Source organism: Muscardinus avellanarius (assembly GCF_963383645.1).
Source record: "Muscardinus avellanarius genome assembly, chromosome: 2".
NCBI lineage: Eukaryota > Metazoa > Chordata > Mammalia > Rodentia > Gliridae > Muscardinus > Muscardinus avellanarius.
The window spans coordinates 149,568,179-149,582,192 of NC_137787.1; the positions used below are offsets into that span (position 1 = coordinate 149,568,179).

The following is a 14,014-nucleotide window of genomic DNA, read 5'->3' on the forward strand; positions in this document are numbered from 1 at the left end:
CTTATAGGGCTTTTTATGATAGGCTTAAAATATAGAGGGAAAGTTGGAAATGTTTGAAATGTTTATATCTGATTCAGTGTTAATGTTTCTTATTTTACACATTAAGATCTTTAAGCTTTTTCAGGTATTAAAGGTATATGGCAGCCAGGCATGGTGGTGCACACTTGTAATCCCAGTACTTGGGAGACTGAGACGGGAAGATTGCAGACTCAGCAACTTAGTGAGACCTTGTTGCATAGTAAAAAATAAAACAAGCCTGGGGGTGCAGCTCAGAGGTAGAATGATCATGGGTTTAATCCTTAGTACCACTTGAGGGGGGGGTGTTTATAATAGAGTTGAGGCAAAGTTATTTTTTACTTTAATCTGTTTAGGTTTATATCTAACACCAATTATGGTTCATGCTTTTTTAGTAGCATTCGTGAACATATTTAGTAAGAAAACAAAAAAATTGTTATTAAAACTCATGCCACATTTATAAATCCCAAACTCCAGACCCACCGTTGAGATAGACACGCTGTAAACTTTTGGCTAACTTCAAGTCATTATGTAGACTTCAAGTTGTTCTCTATAAAATAAGATAAGGCCGGCGCATACTTATAATTCTAGTACTTATGCTGAGACAAGAGGATTGTAGGTTTGAGGACAGTCTCAGCAATTTTAGTGAGGCTGTCAGCAACCTAGTGAGACCCTGTTTCCAAATAAATAAAATCGGTCTGGGATGTAGCTTTGAGCTGGAATGTCTCTGGTTTTAATTCCCCTATCACAAAAAATAAATAAATAAAAATAAATAATTTTTAAAAAGAAAGAACTATAAGAAGTCAAGAGATAAGTTTGTAGTCCTTTTTTTGAGATGAGCTCTAAAGTTGGCCAGGCTGACCTCTAACTGCTAATCCTTCTCAGTTGCTTGGATTACAGGCATGTTCAGTCATCCCTGGCTCTGTCTATATGGGCTATTAGTTAACCGTTTTGAGTCACTTTATCTCTCAAGAAAGATTTACATCTTAATCAAAATTACATTGTGACATTGAGAGAGTCATTTGTTCTCTGATTTCTTCTATGTAAATTTGAACTGACAGCAAATCTACTTCAGGCAGATTATTTTGAGCTTGAGGCAACATATGTACATATGTAGTGACTATTGCTTTGAACATTTTCAAAAGTGAGTCCTGTTCAACTATCCCACTGTATCCATGCTTGCCCATATTCCTATATGTGGTGGGTAAGAAATGAATTGGAGGATGGAGGAGGCCTTTAAAAGTTGGCTTTCTGCTTCAGTGTTAGTAGTTTTGTTCAGTTTTTTTTCTTTTTCAGGTTTTTGGTGCTAGAATTCAGTGCATTCTACCTTTGAGTTACACGCCCAGACCTTTTTTTTTAATTCTTTGTTTTGAAAGGGTCTTGCTAGGTTGATTAAAAGTCACTTTGTGCCAGGCGTGGTGGCGCATGCTTGTAATCCCCGCGCTTGGGAGGCGGAGACAGGAGGATCGTGCAAGTTTGAAGCCAGCCGCGCTGGCTTAAGAGACCCTGTTTCCAAAAAATATATAAAATACGTCTGGGAGTATAGCCCGGAGGTAGAAGGGTTTCTCGGAACCCCAGTACCACACACACAAACAAAAAAAAAGTCACTTTGTTTCTTGATGGGTAATGTTATTAGGAGGTCACCATAGACTCATTTCCTTTATAGGTTTCCAGAGCACTATCTGACATCATTATTATGCCTGAAAATTATATTCTTTGTTAAAAATGGGTTTTAAAACGTTAATGTTATTGTCAATTTAGAAGTTATTTGCACCTTAGCAATTTTATATATGTAACTGGACGTTTTATATATGTAACTTTTACCAGTCATATCTTTAGAAATTTTTGTTATTTAAACTTTGTTTTAAGGAAAGTTAGCTGGATGTGGTAGTACATACTCATAATCTCAGTACTTGGGTGGCCAAGACAGGAGAATTACAGGTTTGAAGCCAGCCTGAGCATTTAGCCCCAGGTCCTTAGCAGCTTAGGCTCTGATTCCAAATAAAACATAAAATAGGACTACAGTGTAGAATGTTCCTGGGTTTCATCTCAGATGTCACCAAATAATAAAGTTGCTTTGGTTTGTTGTGGTCTGGGGGGGAGGGGGGCACTGGTGCTTGAATGTAGGGTCATTCTATCTCTGAGCTATGTCCCCCAGCCCTTTTTACTTTTTATTTGGAAAACAGGGTCTCACCAAGTTGCTGAGGCTAGGCTTGGATATGTGATTCTCCCAAGTACTGGGATTGCAGATGCATGCCTCCATGCTTGGCTATAAAAAATGCTTTTTTTGTTGAAATTAAACCATAAAAACACCATTCTAATTTTTTGGTGAAGATTAGAATTATTTAACAATTGTAGATACCATGCCTTGTCTTTGAAGAAAGTTTTCATAAAGTAATTGCATATCAAAAGAACTATAGTACCATCTAAGTTAATAATACATGAATTTTTAATTGCAGTTGCCAAATTAACTTTGTAAAAATCTCTTTTTCAACTACCAAATTAGTCTGCATCCCAGAAGACTTCATCAAAAATCAAGTAAGTTGTTTGTTTTTTTATAAAATAATGTATGATAAATATGCCTAACGAGGAAAATACTCTGTAGTTTAATTCAAGTAAATCTTACCATGTGGTTTTAAGAGTGTCCTAATTTTGCTTTTTTTTCTCTCTCTCTTTCTTTTTGGTGGTACTGGAGATGGAACCCTTCTACCTCCAGGCTATACTCCGAGACCTATTTTATATTTTTTTTGGAAACAGGGTCTCTTTAGCCAGCCCGGCTGGCTTCGAACCTGCATGATCCTCCTGTCTCCACTTCCCAAGCGTGGGGATTACAAGCGTGCACCACCACGTGCGGCCTTAATTTTGATTTTTGAAGTTGTTTTATATAGTCTTATGAAAAGTGTGTGTGTGTGTGTGTTACTAGGGATTGAACCTTTGAGCTGCACCTCCACCCTAATTTTCTTTTTTTGGAAACAGGGTCTAGGCTAGGTTGATGAGAGTCTCACTATCTGCCAAGGCTATCCTCAAATCTTCAATCCTGTCTTAGCCTCCCAATTCCTGGAACAAGAGTGCGCTACTGCACTACCACACCCAGCTAAAAAGTTTCTCATCTTTAAAGTTGCACTTCTTAGCTCCATATTATGTCACCTTTCCATAAAGGAGAACTTATAGTAAATTAGTTTTATTTATAGATAAATAAGTTAATAATGGGCATAATAGACTTGTAACTGCCCTCCTCTTAAATTTGGAGTAAATTTTTCATGGGAACATTCTGTAAGAGCTGAAAGTTAATATTGCTGAGGATGGCAGTTACAATAATGAATGGACAGCTAACAAGTCTTTGACTTTAATTATTCATTAGCCATGTGTACAGCTTGTGTTCTTAGGGCTGTAACAGAAAAACACAAGTCACTGATCTGGAGCTTTGCATCCTCGCTGAATTTCAGAGGCAAACTGAGACTCTTGAAGTTCCGTTTCTTTAGTCAAGAATTTTTTAAAATAATTTCTTAGAAATGGCTTTAAAATGTTAAAACAACTTAGTCATGTTTTTTTTCTGGGGAAATAGAGGATGGTTCCATCCAGGTACCTAGTAAGCAAGGAACTTTGACTTGCCTACTGGCCACAACAAGGACAGGGCATATAAACAGTAACAATTAGACTATATGAAACATAATTCATCATTTGATTTAGTAAGTATACATGTATTATGCTTGTTCCTGGAAATAGAATAGTGGCAAGATAAATAGCTCTACTTTCAGGGAGATTATAATATAGTCTAATTTGAAAGTGAAGATTCCTACATTTTTAGAATTTTTGAGTGGGAAAGTTACACATAATTAGACCCTCTAGACACACTGGTCTTCTTGTGTGTCTTAAGTTTGAAGGGAAAGTGTATGGATAAACTTACTGTAACAGCTTCCTTTCCTTAAGGCTTTACTCCCAGCTTCAGTGATGAGAACCTGGAGTGTTGGCTCAGGCTGGCCTGAGTCCTCTGCACTTCGGCTGTCACTGTATGGTTGCTTCACCTTTCTGAGCTTGCATGTTCTCATCTGTAAAATAAGAGATGTCGACTTGCAGTATTAGTGAAAATGATATTTGTGTGTATAACTAGTAGCTGTTTAGATTAATTTTCATCTTTAATAATAAGCATAGTCACAACAGAATTATAAAGTTATGTAAGTATTTATGTCCACTGAAAGAGTTTGAGCATCATCTATCATACTGTTTTCTCCTGACAGATCATAGAAAGTTACATAAAATTGTTTCTGTGGGTCAGCTGCTTCGCTATTTTGTTCCTCAAGGTGGAGCTCTTGTTAATCAGACTGGTTTTTATTTTGGCAAACTCGAAATATATTAGAAGTGCTGTTTTAAGTTTCTTTTGTGTGTTTTTTTTCAATAGGTATGACTGGTATCAAACAGAATCTCAAGTAATCATTACACTTATGATCAAGAATGTTCAGAAGAATGATGTAAATGTGGAATTTTCAGAAAAAGAGGTAGTCTTTCAGTTGAATTTTATATGGAGTTTTATTATTATTTGCAAGGCTGCATGTGGTGGTGTACACTTGTAATCCCAGCTTTCGGGAGGCGGAGACAAGAGGATTGTGGTTCCTGGACAGCCTCAGCTACTTAGTGAGGCCCTTGGCAACTCAGTGATACCCTGTTTATAAAAAGACTAGAAAGTAGGACTGAGGGTATAGCTCGGAGGTATAGTGTACCTGGGTTTCATCCCCAATACTGCGAAATATATTTTTTTGCGGTACTGGGACTGGAACCCAGGGGTATTCTACCTTAGAGCTACACTCCCAGCCCGGTTTTTGAAACGGTCTCACTGAATTGCAAAGGGCCTCACTAAGGTAGTACCTTAGACTATTTGTGAACCGTGATCCTCCTGTCTCAGCCTCCCAAATGCTGGGTTTACAAGCGTGCGCCACTATGCCCAGCTTATTTTTTATTTTGAAACAGGATATTGCTAGGTTGCTGAGGCTAGACCTGTGATTCTTCTCTTTCAGCCTCTCAAGTACTAGCATTACAAGCTTGTGTCACTAGGCCTGACTTGGTTTGAATATTTGAAGTTTTGAGATAAGAGCATATATGCTGTTGATAATAGCTACATGTGCATTATTTAGTAGATTTAGAATATAAAGTAGAACTTAGTTGACATAAAGTAGAACTTAGTTAGGTAATTAGGTTACACTTATGGTACACCTCATGAATAGGCCTATTTATTTGACACGGGCATTCTACCTCTTAGCTATACACCCTTGTAGTTTTTTGTTTTTTGTTGGTGGTACTGGGGTTCCTGGAAGCCCTTCTACCTCCGGACTATACTCCCAGACCTATGATTTTATATTTTTATTTGGAAACAGCGTCTCTTAAGCCAGCAAGGCTGGCTTTGAACCTGTGTGGTCCTCCTGTCTCTGCCTCCCAAGTTGCGGGGATTACAATTGTCCACCACCACGCCTGGCCACCCTTGTATTTTGAAACAGTGTACTGTTAAGTTGCTGAGGCTGGCCTCAAATCTGTGATCCTCCTGTCTCAACCTCCCAAGTACTTGGATTTCAGGCATGCACACTACACCTACCATGAACATGACTTTTTTTTTTCCGATACTGGGGATGGAACCCAGGGGCATTCTACCTCCGAGCTATACCCCCAACCCTATTTTTTATTCTTTATTTTGAAACAGGGTCTCGCATGACTTGGTTTCTTAGCATTTTACATAGTACTTTATGATACATATTTAAGAAATGTTATAGTAGAACTTGATGTAGTGGTGCACACCTGCAGTCTCAGTATTTGGGAAACTAAGACAGAAGGATTGTACAAGGCCAGCACTTAGTAACTTTGGAGGACACTTTCAAAAATAAAAAGGAGTCAGACATGGTAGCATATGCTAATAATCCCAGTATTTGGGAGGCTGAAACAGGAAGATAGCAGGTTTGCGGCTAGCCTCAGCAACTTAGTGAGGTCCTCTGCAGTTTCTTGAGATTCTGTTTCAAAATAAAGAATAAAATAGAGCTTGGGAGTAGATTGGAGGTAGTATAGCTCTGGGCTCAACTCCCAGTACCACACACACAAAAAAACAATAATAAATAAATAAAGAGGAGCCAGGCATTATGTCACACACCTGTAATTCCAGTGCTTGGGAGGATGAGACAGGAGAATCACAGTTTAAGGCTAGCCTTAGCAATTTAGTGAGGCCCTGTTTCAAAATAAAAACAAAAAAATAAAAAGGGGGAGAATGTAGAGGTAGAATGACGCTGGGTTCAGTCCCCAAGGCCAAAAATGAAATAAATAAAAGAGAGGGCTGCCTTTGTTTTTTTTCACAGTGCCATAAAAAATGTGTGTGGGGGGGGGTAGTGGTAGAATTGAGTATTTTGCAAATGAATTGTTTTTGTTAAAAACTGGATAATTTTGTTCTTAGTTTTGTTTTCTTCAGATTTTAAGTGTTATGCTATTAAGTATTTGATAAGTATTATGAATTTTTTTCTGCTACTATGTATGTGAGAATTCACATTGATATTCCATATAAAATGGTTAATCTAGGCCAGGTATGGTGGTGCACACTTGTAATTCCAGCATTCGGGATGTGGAGACTGGAGGATCGCAGTTTGCAGACAGCCTCGGCTACTTAACAAGGCCCTTTGCACCTCCGTGAGACCCTGTTTCAAAAAATGAAAAGATGAAAATTAGGGCTGGGGGTGTAACTCAGAGGTACAGTGTTCCTGGGTTCCATCCCCAATACTGCAAAAAAATAAGTAAATAAAATGTTTAATCTCCACTATCAATTGAATTTGTGTTTAAAATTTTTACCTTTTATTATATAAATTTACAACATGTGTTGTTAATTTTTTGTACATTAGTTGTCTGCTTTGGTCAAACTTCCTTCTGGAGAAGACTACAATTTGAAACTGAGACTGCTTCATCCTATAATACCAGAACAGAGCACATTTAAAGTACTGTCGACAAAGGTAGGACAATTGAAAAGGTTTGTCGCTAGTAATATTTCAAAATATGGAAATACTGGTTAACTAAATGTGATAGTAAGTTTGTAGATCTTTTTAAGCCACATACCTTTAAACTAAAAGGGACTGTAAGTAAGAACAATAACTTTTTAGTGTCAGGGTTTTTTTTTTATCCCTCCAAATTAAAATAGGGTGGGATTTAGCTGCCTTTTTTTGTGCGTGTGTGGTATTGGGGTTCCTGGAAACCCTTCTACCTCTGGGCTACACTCCCAGACCTATTTTATATTTTTTATTTGGAAACAGGGTCTCTTAAGCCAGTGTACTCGTCTGGCTTTGAACCTGCGCGATCCTCCTGTCTCCGCCTCCCAAGTGCGGGATTACAAGCGTGCACCACCATGCCGGGCAAAATAGGGTGGAATTTAAATATTGACTTAGTTTGTGTAGTGTTTGTGTCCTTATTAAGATAGATAGCGACAATACGTTTCAGTAAAGATTTCTAAAAATAGATAAAACTTTAATAATCAGTTACAGTACTGGAGATGGAACCCACGGGCATTCTACTTCTGAGCTAAAGCACCCCCAATTTTTTTTTTTTTTTTTTTTTTTTTTTGCGGTGCTGGGGGTGAAACCCAGGGACATCCAAGCTTACGCCTCCAGCCCGTTTTTTTATTCTTTATTTTGAAACAGGGCCTCACTGAATTGCAAAGGGACTCACTAAGTAGCTGAGGCTGTCCATGAACTGTAATTCTCCTGTCTCAGCCTTCTAAATGTTGGGATTACAAGTGTGTGCCACCATGCTGGGCCCTATTTTTTATTCTTTATTTTGAAACACGGTCTCGCTAAGTTGCAAACGGCCTCATTAAGTAGCTGAGGCTATGTGTGAATCTTGATCTTCTTGTCTCAGTCTCCCAAGTACTAGGATTACAAGGGTGTGCCACCAGCCCAGTTTAATCATCCTTTTTCTATTTTCCTTTGTGTGTGTGGTGGTGAGGTATTGGGGATTGAACTCGGGGACATTTTTACTTTAGAGCTACATCCCCAGCCCGATTTTTTGTTTTGTTTTGTTTTTGGTGGTACTGGGTGTGGAACCCAGAGGCTTTCTACCTCTGGGCTATATTTCCAGACCTATTTTATATTTTATTTGGAAACAGGGTCTCACTAAGTTGCTGAGATCCTCACTCAGTAGCTGAGGCTGGCTTTGAACCTGTACAATCCTCCTGTTTCTGCCTCCCAAGCACGAGGATTACAGCGTGTGTTACTAAGCCTGGCCTTAATTTTCTTTTTTGAAACAGGGTCTTGCTAGTTTGCCGAGGGTCTCTCTACATTGCTGAGACTGTTTTTTAATCTACAATGCTTCGTGTCTTAGCCCGAATGTCATTGTTACACTGAATTACAAGTGTGCGTCACCACGCCCGGCCTAGGATATGCCCTTTTTAAAGATATTATTTATTTGAAGATTGCCAAGAACAAAGCTGGCTAATTATGAGGTAGATATGTAAAATAGAGCTGTATGAAATACTAGGGGGGTGGGGAAGGTATGAAATCTTACCAAGATTTCGGTCTGTCACTGATTCCATCTGCATAGTTTACAGTTTGTTCAATAAAAGAATTTAAAGTAGTTGGGTGTGGGTGTGGTGGCACTGGCCTGTAATTCTAGCTACTCAAGAGGGTGAGGCAGAAGGATGGCAAATTTGAGGCCAGCCTGGGCAGCTTGGAGAGACCTTGTCTCAAAATGAAAAATAAAAAGGACTGATTGATCCTGCTCTGTAGTAGAGCACCCCTGGTTTTATCCTTAGCACCACACATGGAAGGAAAAAAAATTTTTTTTAAATAATCAACCCCAAGCCAGATAGCCTCAGCTACTACTTAGTGAGGACCTTTGCAACTCAGTGAGACCCTGTTTCAAAATAAAGAATAAAAAATAGGGTAGGGGAGCTGGATGTGGTGGTGCATGCTTGTAATCCCAGCGCTTGGGAGACTGAGACAGGAGGATCACACAAGTTTGAAGCCAGCCTCAGCTACTTAGTGAGGCTCTCAGCAACTTACTGAGGCCCTGTTTCCAAATAAAATATAAAATAGGGCTGGAGGTATAGCCCAGAAGTAGAAAAGCCCCTTGGGATCCACGCTCCAATTCCCAAAAAAAAAAATATGGCTGAGGTTGTAGCTTGGAGGTAGAATGCCCCTGAGTTCCACCAACAGTACTGCAAAATAAATAAGTAAATAATCAAGCCCAAAGCACTAGATAGATTCGAGAGGGAAAATCTTCAAGAAATTATGAGTTTGGCATTTTTGTGTATATTTGTAATAAAAGATTCTTAATGTGAGTCCATTTGAAGTAATTTAGATGGAAATTGATTTGTTGTAAGTGATAAAGTGACTTAAGATCTTACATATTGGGTAAACATTGGTTGAAATATAAATGAAGTTTGTGTTCCAAATGAACAATAAATAAACTTAATACAAGTATGTTCCATGCTATAATTAGGGCTAGGTGTACTGGGGATTGAACCAAGTGGCATTCTTATCTCTGAGCTACACCTCTAGTCCTTTTCATTTATTTATTTGTTTGTTTGTTTGTTTTTGTGGTACTGGGGATTGAAACCAGGGCATTTTACCTCGGAGCTACATATCCCAGCCCAATTTTATTTTTTGTTTTTGTTTTGAGAAAGGATCTTGCTACAAGGCTATCATTGAACCTGCAATCTTTCAGTCTCAGCCTCCCAGGTACTGAGGTACTGAAATTACAGGAATGTACCACCACTCCAGCTAAAAGCTACATTTTTTGTTTTGAAATAAAATCTCACTAGGTTTCTGAGGCACAGTCTCCTGTCTCAGCCTCCCAAGTTCTGGGATTCCAGGGGTGTGCTATTATTTATTTTTTATTTTTTGGTAGTACTGGGGATGGAACCCTTTTATTTCCGGGCTACACTCCCAGACCTACTTTATATTTTATTTGGAAACGGGGTCTCTTAAGCCAGTGAGGCTGGCTTCGAGCCTGCGCGATCCTCCTGTCTCAACCTCCCAAGCATGGGGATTACAAGCGTGTGCCACCACGCCTGGCCTTTTCTTTTTTTTTTTTTTTTTTTGTGGTTCTGGGGATGGAACCCAGGGGCATTCTACCTCTAAGCTACACCCCCTGCCCTATTTTTTATTCTTTATTTTGAAACAGGGTGTCACTGAGTTGCAGAGGGCCTCACTAAGTAGCTGAGACCATCCTCGAACGGTGATCCTCCAGTCTCAGCCTCCCGAGTGCTGGGTGCTGGGGATTACAAGCGTGTGCCACCCTGCCCGACTTCTTTATTTTGAAACAGAGCCTCACTAAATAGCTGAGGCTGTCCAAAAACTGGTGATCCTCCTATCGCAGCTTTCCAAATACTGGGATTACAAGCACGTGCCACCACGCTTTATTTGCTAAATTTGATAACCCTCATCCTATGCATTGCACTTAATGGGGTGTTCAGTAATATTAGTTTAGTGATGACTCTAAATAGGATTCTGATATTAGCCCTTTAAAGTTGGCAGGATATTATTTTTATTTTTATAAGGAGAACACCTGACATGTATAGGTTTTAAATGCTTACCTCAAATTCACATAGTAACTAAATTGTTCGTCCTGACTCAGAAAGCATATTTTTACTTCTGCTAGTGCTGCTTAGATTTTTCTATGTTCTGGATTAAAGAGTTTTAGATTCTTTCTGTTTTTTTGTTGTGGGCCTAGGGATGGAACCCAGGGGCATTCGCCCTCCGAGCTACACCCCCTGCCCTATTTTTATTCTTTATTTTGAAACAGGATCTCACTAAGTTGTAGAGGGCCTCACTAAGTAGCTGAGGCTGTCCACAAACTGTGATCCTCCTCCTGTCTCAGCCTCGCAAATGCTGGGATTACAAGCTTGAGCCACCATGCCCAGCTAGGAGTTTAGATTCTAAATGATTGTTTTTCTTGTTCTGACCCTGGAATTTCCACATGATGTGTATATGTCTGTGTTAGACTACTTTTACAGTATAGTTAATAAAAAATAAATTGAATTTTTTATTAATATTGTGGTAAATAAATGAAGAAATCTTTTGTGTCCTTTTGTTTTCATACAGCAGAGGGAGACAGTTTTATAAAGTACTTGAAAATAAAATCTCTGGGTTACCGAGGCTTTTATTTAGTAATGGCACTGAGTGGAAAGTATGGGGCTAATTTGTGTCTTATGTGTTCAAATGTCTGGACTATATTTTATATATTCACATATCTTGAATCTTTGGGCAAAATGAGAACAACATGATGTACTTGCTTAGGAGAATCTGTTTGAAATGAGAGATTTTACAAAATCTTACATTTATTTATTAATTTTATTTAGTGATGCTGGGGATTAAATCCAAAGGCATTCTACTTCCCAGCTACAATCCCAGCTCATTTAAAAATTCTTTTTGTTTTGAAACAGGGTCTCACTCAGTTGCCAAGAGTCTCTGTGTTGCTAAGGCTGTCCTTGAACCTGCAAGGCTTTCCTCCTGTCTCAGCCTTTTAAGTACCTGGACTACAGGCAAGCAGCACTGTTTGGCTAAAATCTGTATTGATTGATTGATTGTGGTACTGGTGTTCCTGGAAACTGTTCTACCTCCGGGCTATACTCCCATACCTGTTTTTATATTTTTATTTGAAACCAGGGTCTCTTAAGCCAGCAACGGCTGCTTTGAACCTTGGTGATCCTCCTGTCTCCGCCTCCCAAGCTCAGCTAAAATCTGGTTTTAAAAGAGCTGTTTCAGCTGGGCATGGTGGCACATGCTTGTAATCCCCAGGCTTGGGAGGCCGAGACAGGAGGATCATGCAGGTTTGAAGCCAGCCTTGCTGGTTTAAGAGACCCTGTTTCCAAATAAAAATATATTTTTTTAAAAAATGGGTCTTACTTGGAAGGCTGAGACAGGACAGTTGCAGGTTTGAGGACAGCCTCAGCAGCAAATAATGACACTTTAATTAACCTATTAAGACCTTGTTTGTGCTCTCTCTTTTTTTTTTTTTTCTTCACATACTGGGGATTGAATCCAGGGGTACTCTACCTCTCAAATACACCTCCCATCCCTGTTTTTAGTCTTTGTTTTAAAACAGGGTCTCACTAGGTTGATGAAAACCTCACTACTTGCTGAAGCTGGCCATGAACCTATGATCCTCCTGTCTCAGCCTCCCAACTACTGAGATTACAAGTCTGTGCCACCACGCCTGGCAAGAAGAATACCAGTTTCTTCTTTCTGTATCAGCTTAGTACCTGGGTCAGAATAGGCACTCAGTAAATGTTTGGATAAGCAGTTAGAAATTTGCCATTCATTATTATGTTTGGAATTTTAAAAAGTGACTATAAAATGATTCGAGCAAAGCTGACGTGGTGCACTTCGTGGTGTTCCTTAACTGTAATTCTAGGTACTCAGGAGGCTAATAAGGCAGGAAATTGCAATTCAGGGATAGCCTGGGCAACCTAGTGAAACCTACCTCAAAAGAAATGAAACTAAAAAGCTGGGGATATAGGCCAGGCATGGTGGCTCACGCATTCGGGAGGCTGAGACAGGAGGAACATGGTTCACGGACAGCCTCAGCTACTTAGCGAGGCCCTTTGTGAGACCCTGTTTCAAAAATAGTAAGACTGAAAAATAGAGCTAGGGATGTAGCCCAGAGGTACAGTGCGCCTGGGTTCCATCCTCAGTACCAGAAAAAAATAAAAAGCTGTGGATATAGCTCAGTTGTAACGCCTTGCCAGGTGGAATCCCAGTAATGTTAAAAATAAATAAATAGGTGCATGCTTGTAATCCCCACACTTGGGAGGCAGAGACAGGAATCGCGCAGGTTCAAAGCCAGCCGCGCTGGCTTAAGAGACCCTGTTTCCAAATAAAAAGTATAAAATAGGTCTGGGAGTGCAGCCCGGAGGTAGAAGGGCTTCCAAGAACCCCGGTACCACCAAAATAGATAGATAGATAGATAGATAGATAGATAGATAGATAGATAGATAGATAGAAAGAAAATATTTTTATGTAGGAATAAAGATGGTCGTAGATATAACAGTGTGCCTCAGGAAGACTGAGATACTATTCTAGTATTGGACAAAGGTGTGCTATACCAGTGAAATGTGCAAAGAGCTACATAAGAATGTTGGGAAGGCTGTATTCTGAAGATTGGGAAACAATAATGACTACAACATTGAAGCAGGTGGTTTTCAAAAGTTTGTAACTTTGCCAAAGTTCTTTAGACTCTGGGAAAGATCCCTTCACTGCCATTCTAAGTTGGATCTTACCACTTCTTTGTATGTGTGTATTGTGAGAAGTGGGTATGAACCTCAAAGGCTTTTTGTCTCTTAAGCTACATTCCTAGCACTTTTAAAAAATATTTAGAAACAGGACCTCACTAAGTTGCTTAGGCTGTTTTTGAACCTGCAGTCCTGTCTCAGCCTCCCAAATAGTGGGATTATAGGATGAGCTACCACACTTTCCTGGATCTTACTACTACTTAAGGTGATGAGGCAGGAGTCCAGGATGGTGCCACCCAGTCCCAATCACTTGAAGCCCAAGATGGTGCCACCAGTCCTGGCCACATGGACGCTAATACAGGAAATCTAGCTCAGGAAGTGGAAATGAAACCTGATCTGAACCCCCTTGTTAGTACCCCTGCCTGTTATTGACCCAACCAAAACCTGTCACATTGTAGCTATGCATTCTGTGTGATAATGCCATTTGGGGATCAGACATGGAGCTTTGCTCTCTGGGCCGTAGAGGTGATTAAAGAGACCTGCCATATCTATTCCAGCCTGTTTCTTGTTCTCCCTGGCCAAAGTTTCCTGCAACAGTGGTATCTGGAGACCATGATTGCTTAGGAGTAATAGTAACTTCTTTTTTAATCTGAAATTCCTTTCATTGGGAAAAATACTAAATTCTCAGAGACCTCAGAGGTGGGTGGTAGTACAATCATGTTGAGAACTGATGATCCAGCACAGCAAGGATTCTTATTAGTAATTTGTGGATTCTGCTTTGGGATATTATGGTTTCTTGAAAGCCTTCCCTTG

At 39.6% G+C, this 14,014-nt stretch overlaps 1 protein-coding gene across 2 annotated transcripts in view; it reads left to right on the forward strand.

Annotated features, from left to right (window-relative positions):
* Positions 1 to 14,014, forward strand: part of SUGT1 (SGT1 homolog, MIS12 kinetochore complex assembly cochaperone) — a gene marked incomplete at both ends in the record, with an annotated part of 42,792 nt that overhangs the window by 16,561 nt on the left and 12,217 nt on the right. Inside the window, 2 exons of one of the 2 annotated variants that reach the window (XM_080689235.1) lie at positions 4,337 to 4,511; positions 6,882 to 6,989. In XM_080689235.1, the coding sequence (XP_080545361.1) occupies positions 4,337 to 4,511; positions 6,882 to 6,989 (283 nt within the window). The remainder of the gene's footprint in view (positions 1 to 4,336; positions 4,512 to 6,881; positions 6,990 to 14,014) is intronic. The other variant, XM_080689236.1, reaches the window with a different exon arrangement.